We start from the raw sequence: 25,520 nt of genomic DNA, 5'->3' as shown, positions 1-25,520 counted from the left end.
CCAGGCAAGACCTACTCCTCTACTAGCGCCTGCCCAAAAAGCCAAAAAGAAAGTAGATGCACTCACTAGATAGCTAGTTCGGGAAGCTAGCAAGTCAGTCGTTTCGGTAGGACTTGAAGCATTTTTGAAGTAAGCGAGTGACGCAGGTCAGGGATGGTGCTAAGCCTTTCCTTTTAGATCCTCATCTCCCAGCAAGCAGCAAGTAGTCTGAAAGCTCGTCTGTCAGCAGGTTTGAAGTTAAGGCATTCCATCGTCTTTTCGTTTTTCGTTTTCAGACCCGAAAAAGAGAAAGATGGAAAAGCAGGGTCGGAGGTTCTTTATTCCCTTCACGCAGGTTCCATGGGTTCGGTACTGAATTCCTAATCGACGGTCCCGGCTGCTTATGAAGAATTCTGACTAGAAGCTATCCGGAAAGATATAGATCTATTACTGCGCGAGATGTAAGAGAACCCCCCAATGGACTCACCTTTCTCCCGGAAAGAAAACACTTCCCTGCTACTAGGCTAGCTGATTATCTAGTCTGGCTCTTTCTAAGGTCTATTAGATCGGCTGGACCGCCATCGAAAGCAGAAGGACTCCAATTGGATGACGGGGAACTCGCACTTTCCTAAGCGTAATAACTTACTTGCTAGATCCCATCCCTATTGGTCGAGTAAGAAAATATCTCCACTTTCAAGGCTGGTACACTCGTCTGGAGACTCAAACTCCAAGGAACTCTCTGCAAGAGAACTAGCACTTTCTTTCCCAAGGGATTACCTTCAGACTCGAAATGCAATAGGGTGCACTTGCTTACCAGATTGCCTATAATACCTAGAAAAGCCTCCTAAAAGGAGAATAGCAGGAACTGAAACTGGATCTCAAACTGTAGGTAAGGAAACTACATCCAATGCAAGCTTTGAGGGATTTCGCTGATTTACCTAGGCGAAAAGGAAGAAGCGGGGATGGCATTTGTTTAGTTTCTAATCCTCAGTCTAGAGATAGAGAATTCAAGTTATCCCAGGGGCGCAGCGTCTGCTTCGAAAGACCTTTTCTAGGGCCTCGGGGAGGTTGAATCCAATCCAATATATTACAATATAGTAATCGGGAAGCTGGAGAATCAAAGCTGTTGGAGGTCAAAACCTTACCCGCTTCTTTGAAAGAACTGTTTTTAGGTTTGAAGGAATCCGCATCCCTTGACTTGACTCCTTTAGAATTGGACAAGCAACTTCTTGTCGGAGAACAGGCATAATACATAATAGGAATCGGACGCAGCCTATTCTTTCTCTTTCAAATCAAAAAGATGGATTCAACAAAAAAAAGAAAGAGGAATGAATTAGGAGAAAGCCAAGACCCATTCTTCACATTAGGAATACGAATCTTTCTGGTATGAGGTTTTTTCACCCTGTTACCTGTTATAGGTACCATGCTCCCTACTAACACGAATCTCTATTCTTTGGTCATGGTGGTACCGACCCGAAAAAGGAAAAGTCAGACCTGGACTACTTAATGCTGAGAAGCAACGTAAGCGGAACAGAAAGTAACTCCGTTCGAACGATTGGTGGAGTGCTCTTCGTTACACAAATTCTTACACAAATGAAAGGTATTTTGTCTGATTTTGAAAATGGGAAAAAGATTACGCTTGCCCACCCCTTAAACAGAATCTCTTACCTAGTCGATCCCTTAAAAGGTCCTATCCTGGCTTCACAGGAAGGAGTCAAGGTCCCCCTTGTTGTGTTGAATCACTTTTTCTTCTTGTCAAAGGAGTAGCGAATTCTAAATTCTATAAGTAGAATAAAAAAAAGCAACTCATATCTTTTCTCTTTGAAAGCCGGCGTGCTTTTTCTAATCAAAAAAAAAGGCAGAGATTCCGTGTCAGCCTACTAGAAATTAGATATCAACGAGTGGCGTTTATCGAGTCACCTACTGGTAGCAAGCAAGTTCAAGCCGCTAGGTCTTTTATAGTCACGGTCATGGTTCCAAACCTAAAAAGGAAAGCATTGGAGGATGTGGACCAGAAAGACAAAGCAGAAGCAAATAAGTTTCTATTCACGGGTGGGATGTCCCTACTGAAGCTTAAGACTACCAGGTCCTAGATTCCTAACTGATCAATTTTTGAAGCTAGAATCCTATAACACCATTTATTGGACCACGGGAGTCAGGAGAAGGCCATGACTTTCTTGGCCTCAAGTAATTCATAAAAGACATAGAATAGAGAGTGAAGATTCGAACGAACAGGTATAGGAGTACTAACAGAATTAGCACAAGACATGTGAAACTTAGAAAGCAAATCAGTGGTGGTATAGCGAGTTTGAGATAAAAACAAACCTGAGGAATACTCGATGCCTAGGAAATAATGAGGATCACCTAAGTGTTTCATAGCAAAGATGGAAGAAAACTTAGACACAAAATGAGAAAGATAAGTCGAACTGCTTCCTTCCAGTAAGAATGATATCATTCACATAAAGAAAGACAACAAAGATCCCATTTTTCTAAGGACGAACAAACATAGAACTATCCTATTTGCAACACTGAAAACCAATATGAACTCTTTCATTGTAGTTCTTGGTTCCTTCACATTTGAGAAGTCTCACTTGCCCTCGCTCGACACCACTTGGTAACCATACCATAAAGGGCCTGCTACGAAAACTGCTACAAGAGGTGCGATGAAATGAGCCTCTCCTTTACAGTTTGACAGTCGAGTAACGAAATTGATAAAACCTGGAACGGAGGAATCTTGTTTTTGCTTGAAACTAAGCAAGTCGCTCGCTTTCGTTCAATGCGCAGCTAGGCTAAGCTTCGTCGGCCCAGTTACGACCCACCAGTCGAATAGCCAAATCAGACGGAGTCAGGGCTCGTCTCTTCCTCTGCCGATGCAGATGGTCAGACTCTTTTTGGGATCGGGATCTTAGGCAATAGAAAAGCAGATTCCCGGAGCAGGGGACACCAAAAGGTGTCTTTTCCACTAAACAACGGGGCACCGGTTGGGGACTTTACACAAAGCCAAACTCAGCTTGAAGCATCATCCTATGGATCGGCAAACTCCGATCAAACCACAAGGTTGCGAAGCAAAGGAAGGCCTGAATGCCCTGCTTCTGGGCTCGATCCTGCACAAAAAACCCCCCACACCGGCTCGTATCCTATTTCCGCCCACGCAATCGATCTAACTAAGACCGTTTCATTTCACAGGGTCACAACGGGAACCCTATTGACGCAATTACTCTGATCTAACAAGCTCAACAGCCTAGAAAGACGCACTACGAATGGGCTTCAGTACCAACAAAAGAATGTACCCCAGCTCTCCACAGGCATATCTTCTTTCTTTCCAGGGAGGCATATGCATCCAGAACCAATCTCGAGCCCCTCGGTGGGGACTACTACCCTTACCCAAGTACTTTCCACTCGCCGTTCGTGAAAATCTTTGGTCAATTTTTTGACTCTAAGTAAAGAAGCAGGGTCCTACCCTTCCTTTTAGGCAACCCTAATTAGGGGCGCAACGCAACCTTAATACGCTTCGGCGCTATGCTCATTAGCAGGACTCTATTCGCCCTGCCAAACCTATATATCAAAGATAGTGGAACTGGCACTTCGTAAGCAGGATAGGATAAACTAACCCTTTCTTAGTAATAAGGCTATCTAGTTAGCCTCGTCATAGTCGTAACTGTTAGAGCTTTCTTCGACCTGTTCAGGGGTGAGATCAGCTCACTAGACATTCACTCAATTGGAAGCTTTCTTTCTTCATTCGAAACCAAAAGCAATCTCAGATCGAGGATCAACATTCTTTCTTCGGGCAGGACCACCCTGATAAAGTCGCTCAATTGTATCTTCGTATATATCAGAGGTTTCAGTTTCACACCAGGCACCCAATCTGTTAGGCGAAAACCGCGTTCGCGCAGTTTTTCGTTAAGAGACAGAGGCGACTGGTGCAATGCAAGGAGAAGGGAGCTGACTCCGCTTAGAGAGACTGGAGATCGTAGTCTCAATCCTAACTGTTTTTTCATAGGGTGATTGTCTTGCCTTCCTAACTTCTATTCCAATATAGGGATTGGGGACCAAGACGAAGCGTAGTACCATACCCGAACCTACCTCTCGCTAGTCTGACTTCTTTGGTGGTGGAAGTGGAAAAGGCGCGACTGAAAGGAGCGATTGCGAACTACAAAAAGTGCAGATCAACTCTTTAGCGGGAAGCACAACGACTAGCAGTACGAGGAGGCGATTCAGCAAGAGAGGCACACCTCCGCTATTGACCCGATCAACTCGAAAAAAGTTCGTATCTGTCCCTTTGAAAAAAGAGTTCATAAAGGCACTTTTTCGGTTCCGAGTTTTCGTATCTTCTCCCGAGAAGGAAGATAGAATTTACCTAAGTCAGTGGTCATCAGTTGTATCTTCCCAGAGAGATAGCTAGGCTCGCAGGCACAGCCCTATGTTGTAAAGGGGGAAAGCTTTGATGCATAGGGAAGGTTGTACGAAAGGTACTCCTTTCTTTCACTACCCGAACTGACTTAGATTATCTATTAGAATAAGAAAGGAATGGTTCCAGGATTATGATCTATGATAAGAATAGCTCTTGCTCTGCGTATCCGTCTCGCTTCGTCTTGGGGGTCGAAAAGATATGGACCGACCGTTCGATATCCGATTTTCAAAGAGCTTGGATTGCTGCCTTTGTGGAAGAATGGCCTAAAAAAAAAAAGAGAAGGTTGCTAAGCAGCAATAATTGTACTTAAGCTCTCTTTTCAACGCCCGCCGATCGTACTACTTCATTCTTAGTGTGCTGCCCAGATATCCCAATAATGAGCTAAAAGCTATAGCAAGAAATCTAACGTTGGCTTCCGACTTAGTGAGCTCATAAACTGGCAAATCAATTCATTTGAAAGAGAAAGTCGGGTCTAGCGGATTCCTGAGTTGACCAATGATAGATAGGCAGGAATGGCAGGAGAAAGAATCTTGCATCTATCTCGAGTTGCTCCCTTGAGCGATCTATCCCTGGTTTTGTGTGACGTCGAGTTTGCTCTATTCTCTGAGTTCGGGCTCCTATCTCTCGACCTCTCGCAAGAAATCCAAATCCGTCGACTTTGGTCGCCAGCAATCCCACCGGTCCCGGAACTATGAAATAGGTTTTCTATATCCGGCCTCAGTCTCTCAGGGCTAAAGTCGCAAATACCAATGTGCCAGGCCTTCTCCAAGCTATGCTATTCCTGAGCCAGTTGTCGTCCCTGTGAGTTCGGAGCAAATGATAGAGGTGGTGTGGGTATATATATATTCTATATATAGTAGCACTTCCAGTTTGAATCGAGAAAAAGGCTTTCTTTGCTCCGCACCTCGTGAGCCGGGTCGGCTTTTTGCTTAGCACCGAAGGTTTCTCCCTTCTTCTTTCTTCGTTTTTGGTCCTTTCTTCTCTATCAAGAGATTGGTCTTACATGGCGAGTGGTATCGTACCACGACTACCTCTAAACAAAAACGTGTATGTACGGGTATCAATATGGAATTCACTTTTAGGCTTCGGAGGACAGAAAGGCAGCCAAGAACACTCAAGGTTGCGAAGCAAAAGAAAACTCCACTTTTGAGATCCGATTTGAGTGGGAATGGCAATTTTTCTAGTTTGAGAGATCTTGGAATAGCCTACGTTCTCACATCCTATCTTGGTGTGGTATGCAGCTGAGAAAAGACATCCTGGTGTGAAATTCACCGCTTAGCTTTCGCCACGTTCACGTTTTCATTTCAAAGCAAAGAGTAGTCGCTTCGCGCCTCGCTTATTTCAGCTCGGACTTCGCTATCGGTGCTGGGCCTTTAGCCGGCTATTTCTTTTTTATGGCCTGGCGCCGTGATCAAAACTACGTATATAAGTAAGTAAATAGGACCTCGTTTTCGATCAGTGAATTTCGTTGCCTACCCGCGCTCACTCACTTCGCTAGCCGAAGCCTTTGCTTTCTCTCTTCGCTAACCTCTATTCCGTTGAATGCTATGAAGTCTGGGATCGAGCCCTTAGATTAGAATTCCAACAGCAGATTCATTCGCAAGAACCGATGCCGTACTTATTCAGTGGAATGCTCCGTAACCTTACTCACTATCTTGACTAACTTCACTTTCTTCTTTTCTTTCGAATCAAGCAGACCCCCTATTCTATTTAGACAAATGAGTTAGTCCTTCAGAAAGATAGCAACAGGCTAATTCAGTCACTTGCGCCTCTAAAAAAAAGGAAAGTGTCGATCTAGTTTGCTGCGAATCCTGCTCTTTCTTTAAGGTCCCACATTGAATCTCAAATAGGATAAAAAAAAGGACAGAAAGTCGTCTGTAAAGTCTCATCCCGTGCTGCCTGGGTACGAAAGAACTAGGTGTTGATTCGCTATCAAAATGGTTGAATATGACTAAAAGGCTAGGGTTACTGCCGACTATGACTCTTTTCTTTCCTTCTAGCTTTTACCCGGTCAAATGAAAAGTGGCAAGATTGAAATTGACTTCTCCGAAGGGATTTCGGGTTTCATCCAATTTGACGGGGAAAATGCAAGATGAAAATCCTAGGATTCCCAGTAAAGTAAGCACAGATTCACTAGAAAGAGAGTAAAGGGTCGCTAAAGTAGAGACACATAGATAGAAACAGACCACCGAGAAAATGGAAGAGTAAAATCAAAGCCCTTCCTCCAAAACTTGAAGCAAGACTTGAATCCGGAATAGCCATTTCCCTTTCATTTCGATTCTCGCTAGTTGAACGTAGCCTTGAGTGAAAATGCTTTGCTTTGAGTTCGTCCCTAATCACCGCTTAAACCCTCGGTGAAACTGGCTAAAGCCCCGTATTTGACACTTTGCATTCTAGTTGATGAGTTAAGAAAAGAAGTAGAATCCAAGTCACGTCGCATCCCACTAGTTTGATTGAGTTGTCTCAGGTGCGTCAGCAATGAAATTCATTCTTCTGTGGTGAATTCCCTATCATTTACGGTGCTTGGTGGACGCATGTGTGCCCTATTGGAGCCGTTTCCGGGTTCGTAGGATTCTTTGGATTTTGAGAAAAGGTAGAGTTTGAGTTTTCCCTGATTCGCCTATCGGTTGGAGCTATTGAGCCGAGCCATTCCCTTCTCCTAACTCTCTCCATTCATTGAGCTACCTTTGATTTCGAATACCTTAAGTTCTTCTTAGTAGTCTTGAACTCTCGCCTTTCACTTGTCTAAGTTCAACGGGAATTTAATTTTTATTATTTTCCAAAATATTTATTAAAACTTTGTATTCTACCCATCATTGTTTACAATGGATGGTGGGCGAGTACGGTTGGGAACTCCTAACACTTGCTCGATTTCTCTTGAGCGGCAATGCCTCTTAAGTTAGGCTTAATCAAGTGTGGGCTTGAAGGTTTTTGGAGTGGATGCTTCTTCTATATCAACTGAGGATTAGTCATGCTATCAAGCACCTTTTCGGAGATGGCAACAGGTGAATATCCCATTCTAAAAAAAAAAAAAAAACTTTTTATTCTTATAAATTTTAGCATTAATTTTGACTTCTGCTGTAAAATTTAAGCAAAGTTATAGAAGAATTCATATAAATTCTATTAAACTACAAATGACATTGAGATCTGACTGAATCTTAATTTTCTATCGTATCTTCCCCATTTCGGCTTAATTAAAAGATAATTACAGATTTATTATGATAATTAAGGCTATGAAAGACAATATTAACCTATATTGTTTAAGTTAATATTATCAAATTAATTATATTTTCTTTAATATTATTCATATATATCATTAGTAATTTATTATGATAAATAAGACTATAAAATATAAGATTAACTTCTCTTTTTTTTTTTTTTTTGTAAGTGAAAATAAGTACTTATTTTAGAATTCTTTTAAAAAATCAAATTACTAAATATTTTACCTACATCAAAGGAACCCAAAAGAGGAACAAAGAAAACATAATATTATAAATAGAGGCATAATATTAATTTAAATTAGTAATAGGACCATGTGTTTAAAAAAAATTAAAAAGAAGCACATTAGTTAAACAGAATGGTGCATTCTAAAGAATGCATTCATAATGCACCAAATAATTTGGCTCATTCTTTATAATGAACCAAATCATTTGATACATTTAGCCCAGTCAAATGAATTAAATTTTAGATGTAATATAGCAATGCGTCAAACTGTTTTGCGCATTCAATAGAATGCACCAAACTCTTTAGAGTATTCCATTGAATGCGCCAAATTATTTAATGCATTCTAAATACGCCAAATAGTTTAATGCATTCAATGGAATGCACTATTTCATTTGGCTAGTTTAATTCTTTTTAAATTTTATTTAATATTATGTTTGACACGCCATCGAAAAATTATCTTTATCGGACATGAATCTCGATGCAAAATCAAGTTGGAAACTTCCAAAATTAAAATTGGGACCATCCGAACTCCGATTTAAGCAAACTTACAGTCGAACTGAACGTCTCGGAAATATGAACCCAACAACACAAAATTCGACTAAATCCGAGCCCAAATGGGTCCAAATCAAGGGTCTGAAGCGCTATTGGAAGGTTCAAACCACAATTTGGATTACCAAACAGTTTCCAGACATTACATGCTTATAGTCGAATCGAGCGGCTCGATGAGTCAAATCCAACGAGCCCAAGATCATTGAATTTTGACATCATTAAGACCTTCAAATATCTGACGAACGGTACATGGTCAAGGGGTTCAATATCGGCCGTCCATCCAACCACTCCCCATTTACCCTTAATCTTTCACCTATTTACGGGTCATGCCACTCCAGAAACCTAAAATTGACCCTCATTTCTCTTAAAAGGGGGACCGAAGCAAGAAGAGAAGAAGGAAGAAGAGAAGGAAGAGAAGGAAGAAGCTCCTCCTCGACCACCGCTGGACCACCACTTGAGGCCCTCACCTCAGCCGGACCACTGCCTGATGTCGTTGCTCCGCCGGACCACCACCTGAGGCCCTGAGCTCTGCCGGACCACCACTTGAGGCCTACACCTCCGCCGGACCACTGCTTGACGTAGATGCTCCGCCGAACCATCACCTGAGGCCCTGAGCTCCGACGGACCACCACCTCATGCCGTTGCTCCGCCGGACCACCACCAAAGGCTCTGAGCTCCGTCAGACCACCACTTGAGGCTCACACCTCTGCCGAACCACCGCTTGACGTCGTTGCTCCACCACCTGAGACGCTGAGTTCCACTGGACCCCACTTGAGGACTTCACCTCCGCCCGACCACCGCCTTCATTGCTCCACCGGACCACCATCTGAGGCCCTGAGCTCCTCCAGACCACCACTTGAGGCCTTGACTTCCACCGGACCACCACTCAAGGCCCTCACCTCCTTCGAACCACCGCTTGACATCGTTGCTCCGCCAGACCACCACTTGAGGCCCTCACTTTCGCCGGACCACCACTTGACGTCGTTGCTCCGTCAAACCACCACTTGAGGCCCTCACCTCCGTCGAACCACCGCCTGACATCGTTGCTCCGCCGGACCACTACTTGATGCCCTCACCTCTGTCGGCCCACCGTCTAACGTCGTTGCTCCACCGGATCACCACTTGAGGCCCTCACATCTATCGAACCATCGTCTGACATCGTTGCTCCGCTGGACCACCACCTGAGGCCCGGACTTCTGTTGGGCCATCATCTGATGCCCAAAGTTCTACCAAAATACTGCCTACCTATAATGGTCTTTCTGACCATGGTCTCCTGCCAACTACAGTCTTTTGGGCCCCTCTCTCGTGCTAACTATAGTCCTTCCAATCAAACAAATATGTCTATGTTGATTAGTGTAACTCCCACCATGTAATGCGCTCTATATGATGTACATACCATCAAGGCCTTCTCACAAGGAAGGGCCTCATTTATAATCGACTACAAATACTAGTTGATTCATTTAAACTGGACCAGGCCCCGTGATTTTTCCGTCTTTTTTAGGATTTTCCACGTAAAAACTCTTGTGCCTCTTATGAACGCTACACCCTCTCTCTTATCTGATTATATACTGGATCTTCGTACAATGCTAAGACATTAAACTATATATTTATCTACCGCCATGAATACTCCATGACGCAAAAAGTTGATGTTCCTAATTTAATTAAAAATCACTCTCCTTAAATAAAATCCCAAAGAAAAAGAGGGAGACAGAGAGAGAAATGGAGAGATATATAGAGCGTAAGAAATAAAGAGAGAGAGAGAGTAGAGTAACAATAAGATAGAACACACTTATTACATGTATTGAATCTAACCCGCTGGTTGGGTCGGCCGATTCTCTCCCTACTATCTATGACAGTTTTTAGATTAGAGTATTTTTTTAAAATTAAATTACTTTGATGAATAACTAAGCATACAAAACTCCTCACAAACATATCTTGCATGTCCACATATCTTATATCTTTCTCTTTCATTTGTTCAGTTCAATTTAAATATTAATGGTTAGGTTTGATTTTGTAATTCTAAATATTATGAACAATAAAATGATGTTGAAACATAAGTTCGATTGGAAAAAATTTTAAATCATGCCTATCTAAACTTCTTAGGCCTCCTTTAAGATAACTTTCTTACTGCTTTCTAAAACAATTTTTAGGGACAAATTTATAATTCAAAATTTTTTGAAGAAAAAACCTGCTTTTAAAAATAATAAGAAAATTATTCCAAATAAAATTTTAATTTAATATGAAGCTATTAATTAGAATTTATTATCTCTATTGATAACCAAATAATTAATTGTAGCTTTTGATAGTGATATGGATCACAACAAGCACTTGATACATTAGAATATTTCTTATTTTATGTCTTTAGGCACTTGGAATCGCTGCAACTGAGTCAAAAGCTACCTACTTATGTGCACTTTGAGCCTCCTAAGAAATTTTTGGCAAAACAAAAAGTCCTGAAGACCCAATTTGATGATACTTAACAGCAACGGAATTAAATATGCATAAATTTGAAACATTAGAAGGGTCATACTAACCTAATGTAACCTATTTCTTCCAAAAACCTGATCCTAAACCAAAAAATTGCCTGAAAATACAGCTACCACAATATCCAGTTGCATTATTTAACGTCACGGGCCTATCTAAGGAAAAATTATTTTGTGCGGACACCGGACCATCTGGAGGCAAATCAGAAGGTGCCACATCACAACGGTACATAGCCACGGTACACAACAAACGGGTAACGTGGTGCGTTCTAATTCGTCTCCGAATAGCGTCCGTATCCGCACAGAATAATTTCACCTCACTAAGAGACTATATAAAGGATAGAAGACTATACATTTGATGCAACAAAACATTTACAAGTTCCTTTCATGAGGTTCCAGCCAAGGAAATCCAAGCATATCGAATACCTCTTTTTCAGTATTGCAGCTCACACTAGTGCTGGATCTCTTCCCCTGAACGCCATAACCAAGTTAATAAACATCACTAAATGCAAATAAAATTATCATGAAAAGAAGTAATAACTACTGTAAGTGTTAAGTGTTGAACAATTACTCGCTTTCCAGATGTGCCTGGAGTAGCTAAGAATAGCCCCGTATCATCAAGCCTGTATCCTTTGGATTCAGCCAATAACCTTAGCCTACAGTAAAATTACTTAATTAAACACTTCACAATGAGTTCAAATTAGCTTCTGAGATATGAGGTTATTATGGAATTTGACAATGAATACAAATTTGTTTTCCTCGGAAATGGGGTTATCATGAAATTTGACAGAAGAAATCAAAGCAGAAATACCAATATGAAATTTGACAGAGGAAATCAAAGCAAAAAATTCTAATTTTTTTTAAAACAAAAAAGGGAATTTTACATACATACCACTTTATAAGATATGTATTACATATTTAACATGCAAAACTTAAATATTACTTACATACCACTTTAATCCAAAAATAACCTCAGAAATACCACTCCGTCTTACTCCGTTCGCTCGGTTTCACGTTCAAGCCCGCTGTAGTAGTTAAAATCCCTAAAACCTTCGGCTCTTCCCACCGAACGCTTGAGGAAATCCGGTGCTCCTTCGTCTCTTACCACCGGAAGGAAAACTCAGGTAACGCTTGAGGAAATCCCGTGCTCTCCTTCGTCTCTTACCACCGGAAGGAAAAATCAGGTAAGATCTGCTCCTAAACTCCCCAATATCGTGTATTTTCCCCATTTTTTCTTCAGCTCGTTTGTCGTTCGTGAGGAAAAGTCTGTAGAAGCTGTAGTATTCTCAGGCAAGTGAATAAAGCGGGCGTGGATTTCTTCAGCCGGAGCATTACAGCCGGAGTAGTCGGTAGAAGCTGTAGTATTCTCATTCTATTTTAAATATTTTTTGTTAATTTCTTTAACCTGATGTTACCGTAAAAGCTGTAATATGTAGGAATGCAATTTATCTAAGTATTCTTCAGGTTACTTCAAATGATTTCAGTATAATGCTCCTACAGATTTATTCAGTTTAATGCAAATTTTTGGATAGTAGCAGGTAACTCCAAATTATTTCAATTGAAATCTAAATTTCTGTTTTTTGTAGCAGTGAACATAATTACAAGTTTGACAGCTTAGTTGCTTCAAATGAGTTCATCAAATTCATCTGCTACGAGGCGCCCACATTGTCAAGTTTACTGCTACTGTCATCTTAAGTGTGTTTTATATACTTGCTACCGTGGACCCAATTCTGGAAGGCAATTTTATAGATGCATGAATAATCGAACGGAAGACAATTGCAGGTACTTTAAATGGACAGACAACGTAGAAGAGACAACTTCTCGTGTACCTAATGAAGATGAAGGCTTTGAAGCTAGGATGTCAAAAAAGCAAGACTTGATCATCTTGTTGATGAAAGTCTTTATTGGTCTTGTTCTTGTTGACATTGCATTCCGTATTTATTTAGTATATTGTTGCGTGTCGAAGTAGTCCAAATGATGTAGAAGTTTATTGTATGGTTGCTGTGTAGTTGAGCATGAATGTTTTGATGAAGTGGATTGCAACATTTTGTAAGTTGTTTACTAGTGAATGAAATTTCACCTTTTTGTTCAAATTTTGATCTCCTTGTTGATTTACATTCAAGTCAATTTGATTCAAGGTTCATTTGAACACATAATTGCTTCCAACTAAAATGTGCTAGTATATGCTGGAATATTCCTGGATCGTGAAGTTCCCTATAAACGAATGCTTCCAGCTTAATCCCGTGAACACAACTGCTTCCAGGTTACACAATTGCTTCCAACTGGAATATTCCCGATTGCTTCCAGCTTAATCCCGTGAACACATAATTGCTTCCAACTGGAATATTCCCGATTGCTTCCAGCTTAATCCCGTGAAGTTCCCTATAAATGATTGCTTCCAGGTTACACAATTGCTTCCAGCTTACCGATTGCTTCAGGTAATGCATGGTTATAAGAACAGCCAAAAATTGTGATGTGGCAGTGAAGATTTCATATATATGACTAAAATTGTGATGTGGCAGTGAAGATAACCCATGAGCACACAATGTTAATTGTGATGTGGCATTGAAGATTTCATAAGCCAAAAATTACAAAATATGACAGTATATAAGAAGAGCCAAAAATTACAAAATAGGATAGTATAATGTTTGCTTCGAACAGCCAAAAATTGCAAAAAACAGCAAAAAATTATATCCAAAAACAGCCAAAAAATATTTCCAAAAACAGCAAAAAAATTACATTTGATGCTCAAAACCCATCAACATGTAGGTACTCAAGCTCTACTCCATCGTTGAAAGTCTCAGCAGTCCGTCTACTTTCCAACTTTCTACGCTTTGATAATGGGTTTTCGTGTTGTGTCATTGTATCATTGTTAAGCTTTGATAATGGGTTTTTGCATGTGCTCCGATGATGCCCCCAAAGTGAGCACCTGCTACATTTATGCACTTTCTTATCTTTCTCAAGGAAATTTGGTAATCTTCTTTTTTTGGGTCTTCCTCTAGGTCTTGAAGTGTTAGGCGCTCCAATATCGACCACATCTTCAACTACTTGCCATTGATCTTTATCAGGTAGTGTACCGATAGCTCCCTCGTATGCCATCCTATACCTAAAAAAAATACGAAGTATTTAACATGCAATGGAAATAAGTGCAAATCATGAACATATGTATTTATCATGGGAAGTTACCTATAAACGAAATACAAATCATGAACATATGTATGCCATAGTGGATACTCCTTCATTCCAATAAATGCAACAGCATGAATGCACGGAAGTCCTGTTAATTGCCAAACTCGACATGTACATTCTTTAGATTCAACATCAACAATATGTTTTGAATGCACAGATTCTACTTCAGCCTTCGAATTAGTGGATTGGCGCACTAACATATGCTCTTTTCTTGTTGTTATTTCCCTTATGTAATCTTCCGCGTGAGAAACTAATTCACGTTGCCATGTTATGCTCATCATCTTTCGCGCCAACCTTTGCTCCATGAGTTTACCACGAAGTGTGTCAATTAAGTCAACAACTGGTTTTGTTCGAGCATCTACAATCCATGCATTGAATGATTCGGCACTGTTACTTGTATTAGTAGCATGGTAGATGCCTAAAATGAACTGGCTTCTTGACCATTTATAAGGTAGTGTTGTAAGATATACATAGATAGTTGGGCTCAAAACACTAAGTTCTGCAAGCTTGTCATTGTACTCTGTGCTAGTATATGCTTCTGCAGCTGCCCACACCAAATTTTGAATTTTATGCCCTTCTTTGCAATGAAAATTTTTTTTCAAATTCTTCCACAGATGACGAATACATATTCTATGCTCAGCAGCAGGGTAAATTTCTGTTATAGCCTCTCCCAAACCCTTCTCCATATCTGAGATGAAGGAAAGAGGCTCTATGTGTGGGCCAACACTCTCTGCCAAGTTTTGAAGGAACCATAGCCATGTCTGTTTTGATTCAGTCTCTACGACGGAAAATGCTAATGGGAATAAACCGTTATTACCATCAAGTGAGGTAGCTGATAAAAGCATACCCAAGTGCTTTGATTTTAGATGACATGCATCCAAACTAATTAGCGGTCTACAACCATATAAGAATCCATCTTCGCAAACCTTAAAGCAAATATAAAATCTTCTAAATGAATGGTCAAGCTTATCATAAGAATATGTGATATGCGAACCTGGATTTCTATTAAGCAATTCTGCATGTAATTTTGGAACCCATTTATAATTTTCATCTATAGACCCAAATATATTGTCACGAGCATGCTCTCTAGACCTCCACAGCTTCATGTAAGGTAAAGAAAGACCGTAATCTTTCTCTAAATTGTTGTTGATGTCTTTCGGAGGAATGTCAGGATTTCTCTTAACTATATCTTCAATTTCATTGGCAACCCATGCAGTTGTGGCTAGTTTATTACCAGCGCGATTGATCCCAGGACAAGTGTGCACACCATAAACTCTCCTAATTTCAAAAGTTTGAGTGTCTTCACACAAAGAAGCTCGAATTCTCCATTCGCATCCTTCATAAGAACATGTAGCAATCACACGTGTTTTGTCACTTGCCTTTATCCTGATTCCAAAATTTTCCTTGATGGCTACCGATCGTAGAGCATGCTTGAAATGTTTGGCGTCAGGAAAGAAGGTGCCAACAGCTATATCATTATAAGATAAACTTGGAGCAATTGAAATACCTTCGTTAAAAGAACATTCAACTATATGCCCGGAAGTCATAACTTCCCTAATATCAGAAATTGATTCTTGTCCTTCAACTTCATGTACTGAAATGACTATCTCACCACGCAAATTATCGTTGGATGCTTCTATGAACTCAGCCACCTGAACGTCACAAATTATGTCTTTATATTCCTTTGGCGATGTACCATTTATATAATAATACATATTATATGGATGCCCTTTAAGCCATGGACATATTCGAAGAACCTCGCTTCTGAGCGCATAAATATTAAGTTGACCTTTCTCAAATTTAACACTCCTTTGTTTGCCACCGTCATACCTTTTTCTATGTTGTTCATTAGTTTGAACCCATTTCCCTCCATATTTAAAAACAACATGAATATACTCTGTCTCCTTGGAACACATCTTCACTTTTTTGGGTACTCTTATCGTTGGATGCTTCTATATATTCTGTCTGCTAAAGAGAGAAAGAACTCATCTTGTTAAAAAAATAAACCAAAAAAGTAAAAAAAAAAAAAAAAATTCTCACATTTGCTGTTGGGAATCACAGAGTATCCAGAGAACAGATAATTTACCTGAATCCAAAACCGGCCGAGCAGAGTATCAAAATCAGCGATCGCGAGCAGAGTATCGCGGCCAGGCAGAGGAAATATAAGCTAATCTCACAATTGCTGTTGGGAATCACATCGGCCAGGCAGAGGATCGCCACCAGCGATCGCAAGCATCCGAGCAAAGTATCGCGACCAGCGATCGTAAGCAGCGAGTAGAAGGAAGAATACGCAAGCAACGACCAAAGGGAATTTCGATCGACTGTGTTCGCGAGCATACCAGAGCTATTAGCGAACGGGAAATTTCCGCGTGGGAAGAGTACGCCGTGACGGAGGACGTAACGAAGTGGTATAAGTGATATATAAAATGAGTTTTATGTGGTATAATAGTAATATTAAATTTTTAGGTGTTAGATATGTAAATGGTTATGAATATAGTAGTATGTATGTAAATTTCCCAAAAAAAAAATGCACTAAAAATTTGCTTTAAAAAACTGTAAGAAAATTATCTCAAACAAAACTTAATTCTATCAAAACTTCAATTAAGATTCAAGTAAAACCAAAGGCTAGATCAAACGTATTTTGGGTGTCCAATTAGGCTAGATCAAACTTAATTTAGAAGAAATATTCCATCTACAAAAAATAAATAAACAATTCTCTTCGTGGCAATATCAATTAGCTCTTGAATATAATTTTTGGAAGTTGTCTGGAGTTCTTCCGAAGTAAAACACATGGATTTTTTTCGTGAAACAATACTCCCACTTCTTTACTATTAAAAACACAATATTAATAAGTCTAAGGACCCTAGATGACCACGTGATATTAGATGCTCTCTGATCTGGAAATAAGCCCTACACTTGAACAAAGAGATAGCCAATGCATGCTTCAAATGAATCTCAAAAGAAAAAGAATTGTTTACACCAAAAGAAAAAAAAATCTTTGTAATGAAACTACTTTTACAGTTTTCATTGTGCAAATATTAATAAGTCTTATGAAATATTCATTAAGAACAAGCAATCTGAATAAACATCTTATCAAAATAACCGTAGTCTGGGATAAAACTCCTAAAAAGATCCATTGGAATAGGCTATCGTGAAGAGAGCATTAAATGTGGCAGAGCAGCATTTTGAGCAATTTGAAGTGATGCTTGAGAGGATTACGCCTATGTTGACAAAATTAATTGATGGCAAGGTCGGGGCAAGTGATTGTGAAGTTTCGAATAATTGACAATAAAAAGTAGGATTTGTAAAAGGGGTGGTGTTTTCTAGTAGTTTCGATTTGGAGGAAGATGGAGTAGAGATTTACAAGTCTATATACCAGATTTTTTAAGTAGTTTAGCAGCATAGTGAGTATGACAGAGATATATGATGTTGAAAATGTGAGACTTCAAAGCGCAAGAAGTAGTTGATTTGCCCAAGTTTTTCATGCTAAAGGCAGAGCTACGGCTTGTGATTAACTTGGAGATAACAGCTTTGTCATTTCCAGTTAGGATGATATCGTTAACAAATATTAGTATGTGCATATTGATGTGATTGTGACTATAAATGAGCTAGGATGAATCAACAGTGTTTGGCTACACCTTGTTGTAGGTAGCTAGAGAAGATAAAAAATCAATGACGTTGTGTTTGCTTGAGGTCATAAATGGCCTTGTGAAGACAGCACACAATAAGGGGTCTTGAAATCAGGGTGGTTGTTTCAGTACACCGTTTTGTACAGGCGGCCATGAAGAAAGCATTTGAGACCTCTAATTATTGAATTTCCCAGTCACGATGAAGAGTAACAATGAAGAACATAGCCATCGGGCTGAAAGTTTAGGTGTAGTTTAAGAATGATCCTTGATTGAATCCTTGTGCTATCAAATGAGCTTTATATCATACATTTGTTCCATCTGAACCTCATTTGGCATGTACAATAATATCTTAGAACATTATAGGTGGGGGATAGAGGAACCAGGGACTGAGTCCCCTGTTGTTGTAAGGTGTTACACTATGTGGACATTGCAGTCCGCCAATACGGATTTTTGATGGCCTGAGAGAAGTACATGGGATCAGATGGAGTATAGACAATTGTGTGGAGATCAAAAATTGGTTCGAGATGAAAAGATGCAATTTTGAGTCTTGTCTGCATTGGGTGAGTAGATGGCACATCTGGAGGTGGTTGTGGGAGTTCTGGTTGGTGATTTGGGGCATGAGAAGAGGATTTAAGAGGAAGGGTGGATATGATAGATGTGGAGGCTGTGGATAATGGTTGTGACAGTGTAGGAGGTGAATTAATTGCATTGATGGTTATTTGACAGGTAGAGCTGATTGATAGAATCGGTGGGGAGGGAGTTAGTGTGGTAGAGGATGGTGCAAAGGGGTTGGATAGATTGATAGCAATAGATGTTTTGTTTGGTGCTATGGATAGATAGGTTCATTAAAAGTAACATGTCGGGAGATGATGATTCACCCAGCTCAGCGATTAACATTGAGTTCCTTTATATGAGGATAAGTAACCAAAAGAGGAAGTGGTGAGCCGATGGCATGCCAAGTATATGAGGAGATTGAGGTCAATGACATGGAAAGCATAATCAATCAAAGGCTTTGAGATGAGTATAGTCCATTGGATGATTAGAAAGCAATAGATAGTGGAAGAGGTGGTTTGTTGTCATGGATGGTGGGCAATTTATGAGATATGTTGCTATAATAATAGTGTCAACACAAAAATTCGAGAATGAGATTTTCTCGGTTTTAATGATGTGTCAATTCTTTCATTCGGCAGCGCCATTTTGCTCAGTAGTGTAAGGGCATTTTTTGTGAGAAAATGAGCAAATTAAGAGGAAATGTATTCGTCCATCAAAGTGGAGAATATTGATGTCTAAATTGAATTGATTGTCTGTTGGGTTTTTGAATTTTATAAATTTTTTGGATGTTTTAGATTTGTATATGTTAGGAAATAGCAAACAAAAATGAAAAAAAGAAAATCATCAATAAATGAAATGTGGTATTAAAAAATCTTGAATCAACAAAAGGTGAGGGTCCTTACACATCTGTCCGAATAAGTTCTATGATTCTATCAACTTATATGATTGTCAATTGAATTCTAGAAATGAAACTTTATGGCCAAATTACAATTTTATAAAGAGAAAACAAAGAGGGGATGAAATGGACGAAGTAGTGGTAGACTTGGAATGTCCAAGTCATTTATACCATAATGATGTAGCCACTGATTTGTTAAGCAGTGTGATGGGAAAGTTGGGTTGGGCAGGATGTGATGGTGCAGAATCCATTAGATCTGGACATAGGAGTAAGATGCAATTTGAATTCAAGTCCTTGATGGAATAGTCGAATATGTTGAAAAGAACTAAAGAATTATTGTCAATGACAAGTTAGGTGATGGCAGGGGTGCAAATGAGTCAAGCTGATGGAAGGGGTGCAAATGCGTCAAGCTGTATAGCGAGCTGGCTCAAGCTTAACAAGCTCGCGAGTCAAGCTCGAGCAGAATTTTGATCTCGTAAGATTATCAAGCTCGAGTTCGAACTGCGGAAGGCTCTCGTCGAGCCGCTCGAGTATCGAAGCGGAAACGTGGAACCAAAGACGAAAGGCGAAACGACAGGCTGAAGACGGAACAACGAGGGGTGAACCGGGAGCGGAAATGTCGAGCACCTACCGCATGCGAACCGTGGAGCTGCGTGCGAATGGCGAAAGGGGAAAGCGCATGCGATCAGTGGAAAGGTTGGGTAGTGCGAACGCAGAATTGAGCTGCTCGACAAGCTCATTTTCAGTGGCGAGTCGAGTTTGATTTCAACTCGAGTTCAAGCTCGGGATTTGGCTCACATGTTGAGCTTGTGTTAGATCCGACTCAAGCTAAGCTCGACTCGATTCATTTGCACCCCTAGTTGACAGAGAAGGTTGTGAGATATTTTTTTGAGAGCATGGAAATAGTAGGAAAGAATGAGATTATGGAGGGGGATTGGAAGCAGACCTTTATCGGAGGAGATAGGAATGGCTTGGTCATTGTCCGCTAAGATATATTCATTGCTAACATAGGGAATCTAGTCATGAATGTGTTGAATGTCAGGAGTAAGGTGGGTGGAGGCTCCAATATCCAATATCCAATATCCAATCAGTATTGGAGATTTGGATAGTGCTTGTGTATGCTATTGGAAGATGAACAGGTGCTAGTGGCCTATAATTGAGATTGGAATGGTGCCAAAATGTCACAAAAATGTAATCATTCTTTCCACGTATCTTGCATGTCATTGAGGGCTGCTTTGTTTAACCACTTCTACTTGAGTTAGAGGGAACACCGCCTCTACTGAATTGGGAGCGACCATGGCTGCGGGAATGAAAGTGGCATTTCAGTTTGGTTTAGTTCTAAGAGCAAGGTGAGGGCGCAGTTAGTTTGAACTACCTAATGTGTGTAAGTTAAATTCATCGCTACAAAGAATAGAGCATAGGTGATTGAGGTAACTGGAGTAAGTTTTGTGTCAAGTGACTATTTTGAAGAAGGGTAATTGGGAGGTAGGGTCATGGTCAATGTGAGGTTCAATTGTTTCGAGATTTTCAAATGAATGCTTTAACCTCGAAGAGATATTGAGTCATCAATTGGGTTTTCATAGAGATATATTAGGGAGCTCATTTTTTAGTTGCATCACTCGTGATTAATTTAAGGATTGAGGGTGGCATTTGATTGCATGCCAAATATTGGACCATGTGTTAAGGTTAAGGATATAAAGCAGTAATGAAGAGGTGATAGTGGAGGACAATGTGGCTTCCAAATTTTGGTCGAGGAGGTGCCACAGAGTGTAGTTTAGGGTTTGGGATGGGTAAACAATTGATGATAATGGTATGTTTGACTGGAAAGATGGAGGAGCCAGTAAGAAATCCATTTAAGTCTGTTGTCTTTGAATAGATTCAAAATCTGGGAGTGCCATATAGGATAATTTACACTAGTAAGCAGGTTTGGAACCATGTTCTTGATATTCAACATCAAGAACTTGAGGGAGGGAGGGAGGGAGGGAGGAATGGCTACATCGCCTATGAAGAGATTGCTGGGTCCACTATGGGCTGTATCATTTGTGGAGTTTTGATAGTCATCCATGGTAAGAACAGGGAAGATGCAGTTAGGAAATAATTTTTGATACCATGAAAAATGTATTTCGCAAACAGCATGTAGAGTAGCTACAAGTATGAGTAGAATTAAAGAACAAATAGACTGAGAGAACCAGCTACAGCATCATTCTTATTAATTACATCAATGGAAAAAAAGGAATATATATATATATATATATATATATATAAAAGGATATATATATATATATAGAGAGAGAGAGAGAGAGAGAGAGAAATTTTGATCATATGGCATTATAAAGTAATGATGAGGATGAGTACTACAGGGAGTTAGTTATAAAAGTGCAATGAGGATGCAATTCGCAATTTGCAGTGGCAGTGTTGTCAAGACCAAGACTTGAGACTCATGGTCTACATATTAAAGGCCTGCCCAAACTAGTCAATAATCCCTATCAAAGTATCAATTTATGCATGTTAATACTTTCAATTTTCTATTATTTGAGGGTTCATACAATTGGAAGCTGGCAGATTTTCTTTAAAAAAATTTTATAAGCATGAAACCATTTTTTTATTAGATTTTAACATTCCAAATGTAGATATATAACTTGTCCAGCCCCACCCTACACTTAGCATTACATCGCCATTTTGCAGAATAGTGCACAATGTACTGTTGTTAATTAATAAGCTGAAGAAAAAGAAAAAACAAACACGATGCTAAGTTGCAAACCTAAACATATTTACAAATTTTATAAGCCCATTATTAGATGATATATGGTCATTTACAATCAATCACACCCCACGAAAAAAGAGCACTAATGACAGTTGATTGCAAAGTGGTACCATACCTCCTATTTAGCACATCATTTCCGGTCCAAGCTATTAGTCCAAAAGCATATATGATCTTTGGATATACCTGCCAATTGTCACTTCATATCATGATAGAACAAATAGCAAATATTTCATAAGTATCAATTGAAAAATAGTAACTAACATTGGATAAGAATATATATAATGTTTATATGCATGTCAATGTTCCATTCAAATCTCATTAATGGGTTTGGAAAACACCAAACCATATTAAACGGTCTTTTTTTGTAGTCAACCAAGTTCAATGCCCAATATAAACAACCATTGCAATCAAACTAATTGTAAAATAATGTATGAAAATTTCCAAACCAATAATTTAATGTGTTCGTATCACTAAAGCATCATTGCACTTAACTGATCACTGAACACCATTTAGACCCAATTTTCAAATTTGGCTTATTATGATTGGACCCAACTTACGAACCATTTTTAGCCTATAGAGGAATTCATGTAATAAATTAAATCACGAAAGAAAACTACTAATGCAGAACAATCAGTTCCTAATAAGTTATTTATTGTTTCCCAATCATCACTTGCGCAAAACAAACAAGAACAAAACCATAACCACATTAGAATTTTTTAGCACTAACCTCATCATATATTTAAGAGGATAATTGTTAAGAGTATTTTCAATATAATAGTTTATTGTTTGCGTTTTAATTCTGATGCACGTAGTACGCCTTATGGCCAATTTTGGTAGCCAATTACTGGTTTGTATGTGATTGGAAACTAAAAACTAAATCATGAATTGTTAACCTGATCTATCCAGTTTTTACTCTACACAACATGGACACGCTTTTGAGCACGACCTATAAGCAGTAGCAAGTAATGTGCCGTCTCTTGCTGATGCAAACTATAAAATTTCAACTGCTACTTAAAAGGAGCTCCATCAACGTACCTTCAAATCAATGCGATGTCGCAGTTCTTGTCCAGGATATGTGCAGAGGCCGAAGTAAGTGTCAATCCCGGAATCAGTTCCCTGTATGCTAAAATGTAGTCAAATGATAAGCATGTATTGATAAACTCGATTCAGATATGGACCCCAAAGTCTTAATATTTCTTTAATTATGAGAATGAAATTAAAACACGAGTTCATAAAATTACCTCTGTGCTATGAATGCTGAAAACCAAATCCTCTCTCAAAAAATTTATGTCCTTCAAACGTTGAACATATTTAGGTAAAAAGCCCTTATGGCTGCAAAGAGAGAGATTTGAAACAAAAATTTAATACACAGAAAGATGCACACAACACCACATTTCATAATAGAGCAACTAATATTGAAAGAAAAAAAAAAAAAAAAAAAAAAAAAGACAAGCCGGCATGTTTTTAACGGTAACATTGAAACATCCGAACAAAACTGTAATAATTAGGTGATTATTTATTAATTATTAATAATCTATGGGTATTAATAGTAACTTTGAAGTATAAATATCAGTGTATGTGTGTGTATATATATAAATAAAAAGAGAGAGAGAAAGATCAAATTGGTCCCAACTCTTTTGAGGACCAAATCGGTCCCTCAACTATTTAAAACGGTACCAATTTGGTCATGACGTTAAAGGTTAACGGATGATTTGGATCCACCGAACAAATACCAGGGCTAAAACAGGAAAAAAAAATCCATGTTTCATTATACGAAAAAGTGCCAGCAGCGTCGAATCAAAATTTAAGTGTTTGTCCCCTAGCGAGTGTCCCGCGCACTCATCAACTCCACTCCCGTAGCCTTAGAAAGTGTCCGAAGATCGAGCACTAAGCATCGATCGCGTTACTTCCACAGTTGTGACGCTGTCACCTGGTGCGGCACAGTAGTCTGCATCCCACAGGTACGTCGTTTCCACAAGTGCCTCGCTTTCGCATGTGCCGATTTCTCTGTTAACTAGTGTGGCACAGTCGTATAAAGTAGGTTGATTATAGATTGGGTTGATTCAATGTTTAAAATTGCGTATTAGGGTATTGAGGCGTTTTTCATTCGTGAGGCGAGGCGTAAGCCTTAAGGCGTTTTGAGGTGTAAGCCTCAAAATCAAAAGATTGCGTAAACATAAAATAATAAAATTTTTATATACTAATGAGTGAATAATATAAAACATAAAAAAGCATAAGATATGAAGTGAAATCAAAATATCCCAATAATAAGACAACATGAAATATAGTTCAACTCAAAATTCTATCTTTCCCAGATCCCAGTATTATTTTCATTAACATATAATTCAAATTTCCAAAAATAAATAGTAATGACATATCACATAAGAACTCATAAGTCATCAGCACTATCATCACTAAGGGATTCTTCATTTGAATCATCATTATGATGAACTGCTCTCTCCCCTTCCTCCTCTCCTATAGAGTCCAATGTCGGGCATTTACTTCAAGACAACGTTTAAAATTGCGCAATAAGAGGCGCACCTCAGCGCAATTTGGTCCATTTAAGCCTCAAAGCCAATGCAATAAGTTCAATTTATGAGGCGCGCCTTCTCGCCTCATATATTTAAGGCGCCGCCTCTAAAAAATTAACCTAAAGTTTTTTTTTCAGTTCGGCCCCCCAGTTGCCAACTTGGCGTGCCTAGTGAGATGTCGTCGTGGCATCAACATTTAAACCCTGGTTTAGGTCAAATGCAGAGGCGGCGTTTAGATTTTCAAGTTCCAGCAAAAATTCGAACTTTCAAGCATTCACTTCAGAGCAATTTCAAGCATTCTTCACTCAGTTTCTTCTAAGATGTCGTCACCCCCAAAGAGAAAGGTAACTTAATGCTATGTTTTCTATTACGTACTGCGTATTTTATGGTTATGCTATGCGTTGGTGTTCAAGGTTCTGAATATCTTCTTATTTTATGTTTATTCTATGCGTATGCATTGCTTCTCGAAACTTTTTAAATGTTTGATACTTTGATGTCATCGTGTTTTCTTTGCATTCAGGGTTTATGATGAATTTATGTTGAAATTTGAAACATAAAACCTAACTAAATTTTAAGCACCGAGTAATATATGCGTAGGCTGTGCGTACGCAATGTGTCTTTTGTGCGTATGCTATGAGTACACGTTGCGTGATCATTGCTTATATTGTGCGTACTTTATGCATGCGTATAATTTGCTGTCATCTTTTCTGCAATGTGCGTTCTTATGCGTATGTTATGCATATACTATGCGTGATCAGTGCTTATGATGTGCGTATTGTTTGTGTTTGTATAATTTGCTGCCATGTTTCATGCACTGTGCGTTCTTGTGCGTATAATGTGCGTAATATATGTGTATGTTATGCGTACACTGTGCGTGACCGTTGCTTATATTCTGCGTATGTTGTGCGTTTTTTGTGCATATCTCATTTACTTATTTTTAATTTTTTATTTTTTTCAATTTTTAGATAAATGTTTGTCCAATTACCTATCTATGTTATGTTTCTTCGTTTCGAACAATCTGTGATAACTTTGCTCAGCAAATTACTCCTGAAGTCAAGGACACATTGAAACGTTTAAAGATGATACAGTTTTTG

The 25,520-nt window shown here is 39.2% G+C and overlaps 2 protein-coding genes and 1 long non-coding RNA gene across 4 annotated transcripts in view; 1 reads left to right on the top strand and 2 right to left on the bottom strand.

The window, feature by feature from the left end:
• Positions 1–10,832: 10,832 nt before the first annotated feature.
• LOC110095115 (DNA polymerase lambda) overlaps positions 10,833–25,520 on the bottom strand; it is a 57,737-nt gene continuing 43,049 nt past the window's right edge. Inside the window, exons 10-14 of the mRNA XM_028691863.1 lie at positions 23,137–23,227; positions 22,931–23,011; positions 22,011–22,078; positions 11,438–11,522; positions 10,833–11,337 (exon numbers count right to left, since the gene is read on the bottom strand). Coding sequence (XP_028547696.1) covers positions 11,239–11,337; positions 11,438–11,522; positions 22,011–22,078; positions 22,931–23,011; positions 23,137–23,227 — 424 coding nt within the window. The 3' untranslated portion in view covers positions 10,833–11,238. The remainder of the gene's footprint in view (positions 11,338–11,437; positions 11,523–22,010; positions 22,079–22,930; positions 23,012–23,136; positions 23,228–25,520) is intronic.
• Positions 11,781–12,959, top strand: LOC114578574. 2 transcript variants are annotated; one of them, XR_003699573.1, is made up of 2 exons: positions 11,781–12,224; positions 12,456–12,959. It is a non-coding gene; the product is annotated as an uncharacterized LOC114578574 (long non-coding RNA). The 2 variants fall into 2 exon arrangements; XR_003699574.1 differs by having other exon boundaries at positions 12,453–12,959.
• On the bottom strand, positions 13,320–21,090 carry LOC114578331. Its single transcript, XM_020820521.2, has 2 exons — positions 14,053–21,090; positions 13,320–13,972 (listed from the first exon to the last, which is right to left on the bottom strand). The coding sequence occupies exons 1-2, from the start codon at positions 15,969–15,971 to the stop codon at positions 13,615–13,617; spliced, it is 2,277 nt and encodes a 758-aa protein (XP_020676180.1). The 5' UTR covers positions 15,972–21,090; the 3' UTR covers positions 13,320–13,614.

The sequence above is a fragment of the Dendrobium catenatum genome, unplaced genomic scaffold, assembly GCF_001605985.2.
Source record: "Dendrobium catenatum unplaced genomic scaffold, ASM160598v2 original_scaffold_76759, whole genome shotgun sequence".
Taxonomy (NCBI): domain Eukaryota; kingdom Viridiplantae; phylum Streptophyta; class Magnoliopsida; order Asparagales; family Orchidaceae; genus Dendrobium; species Dendrobium catenatum.
This window is presented reverse-complemented; position numbering and strand designations above follow the sequence as displayed.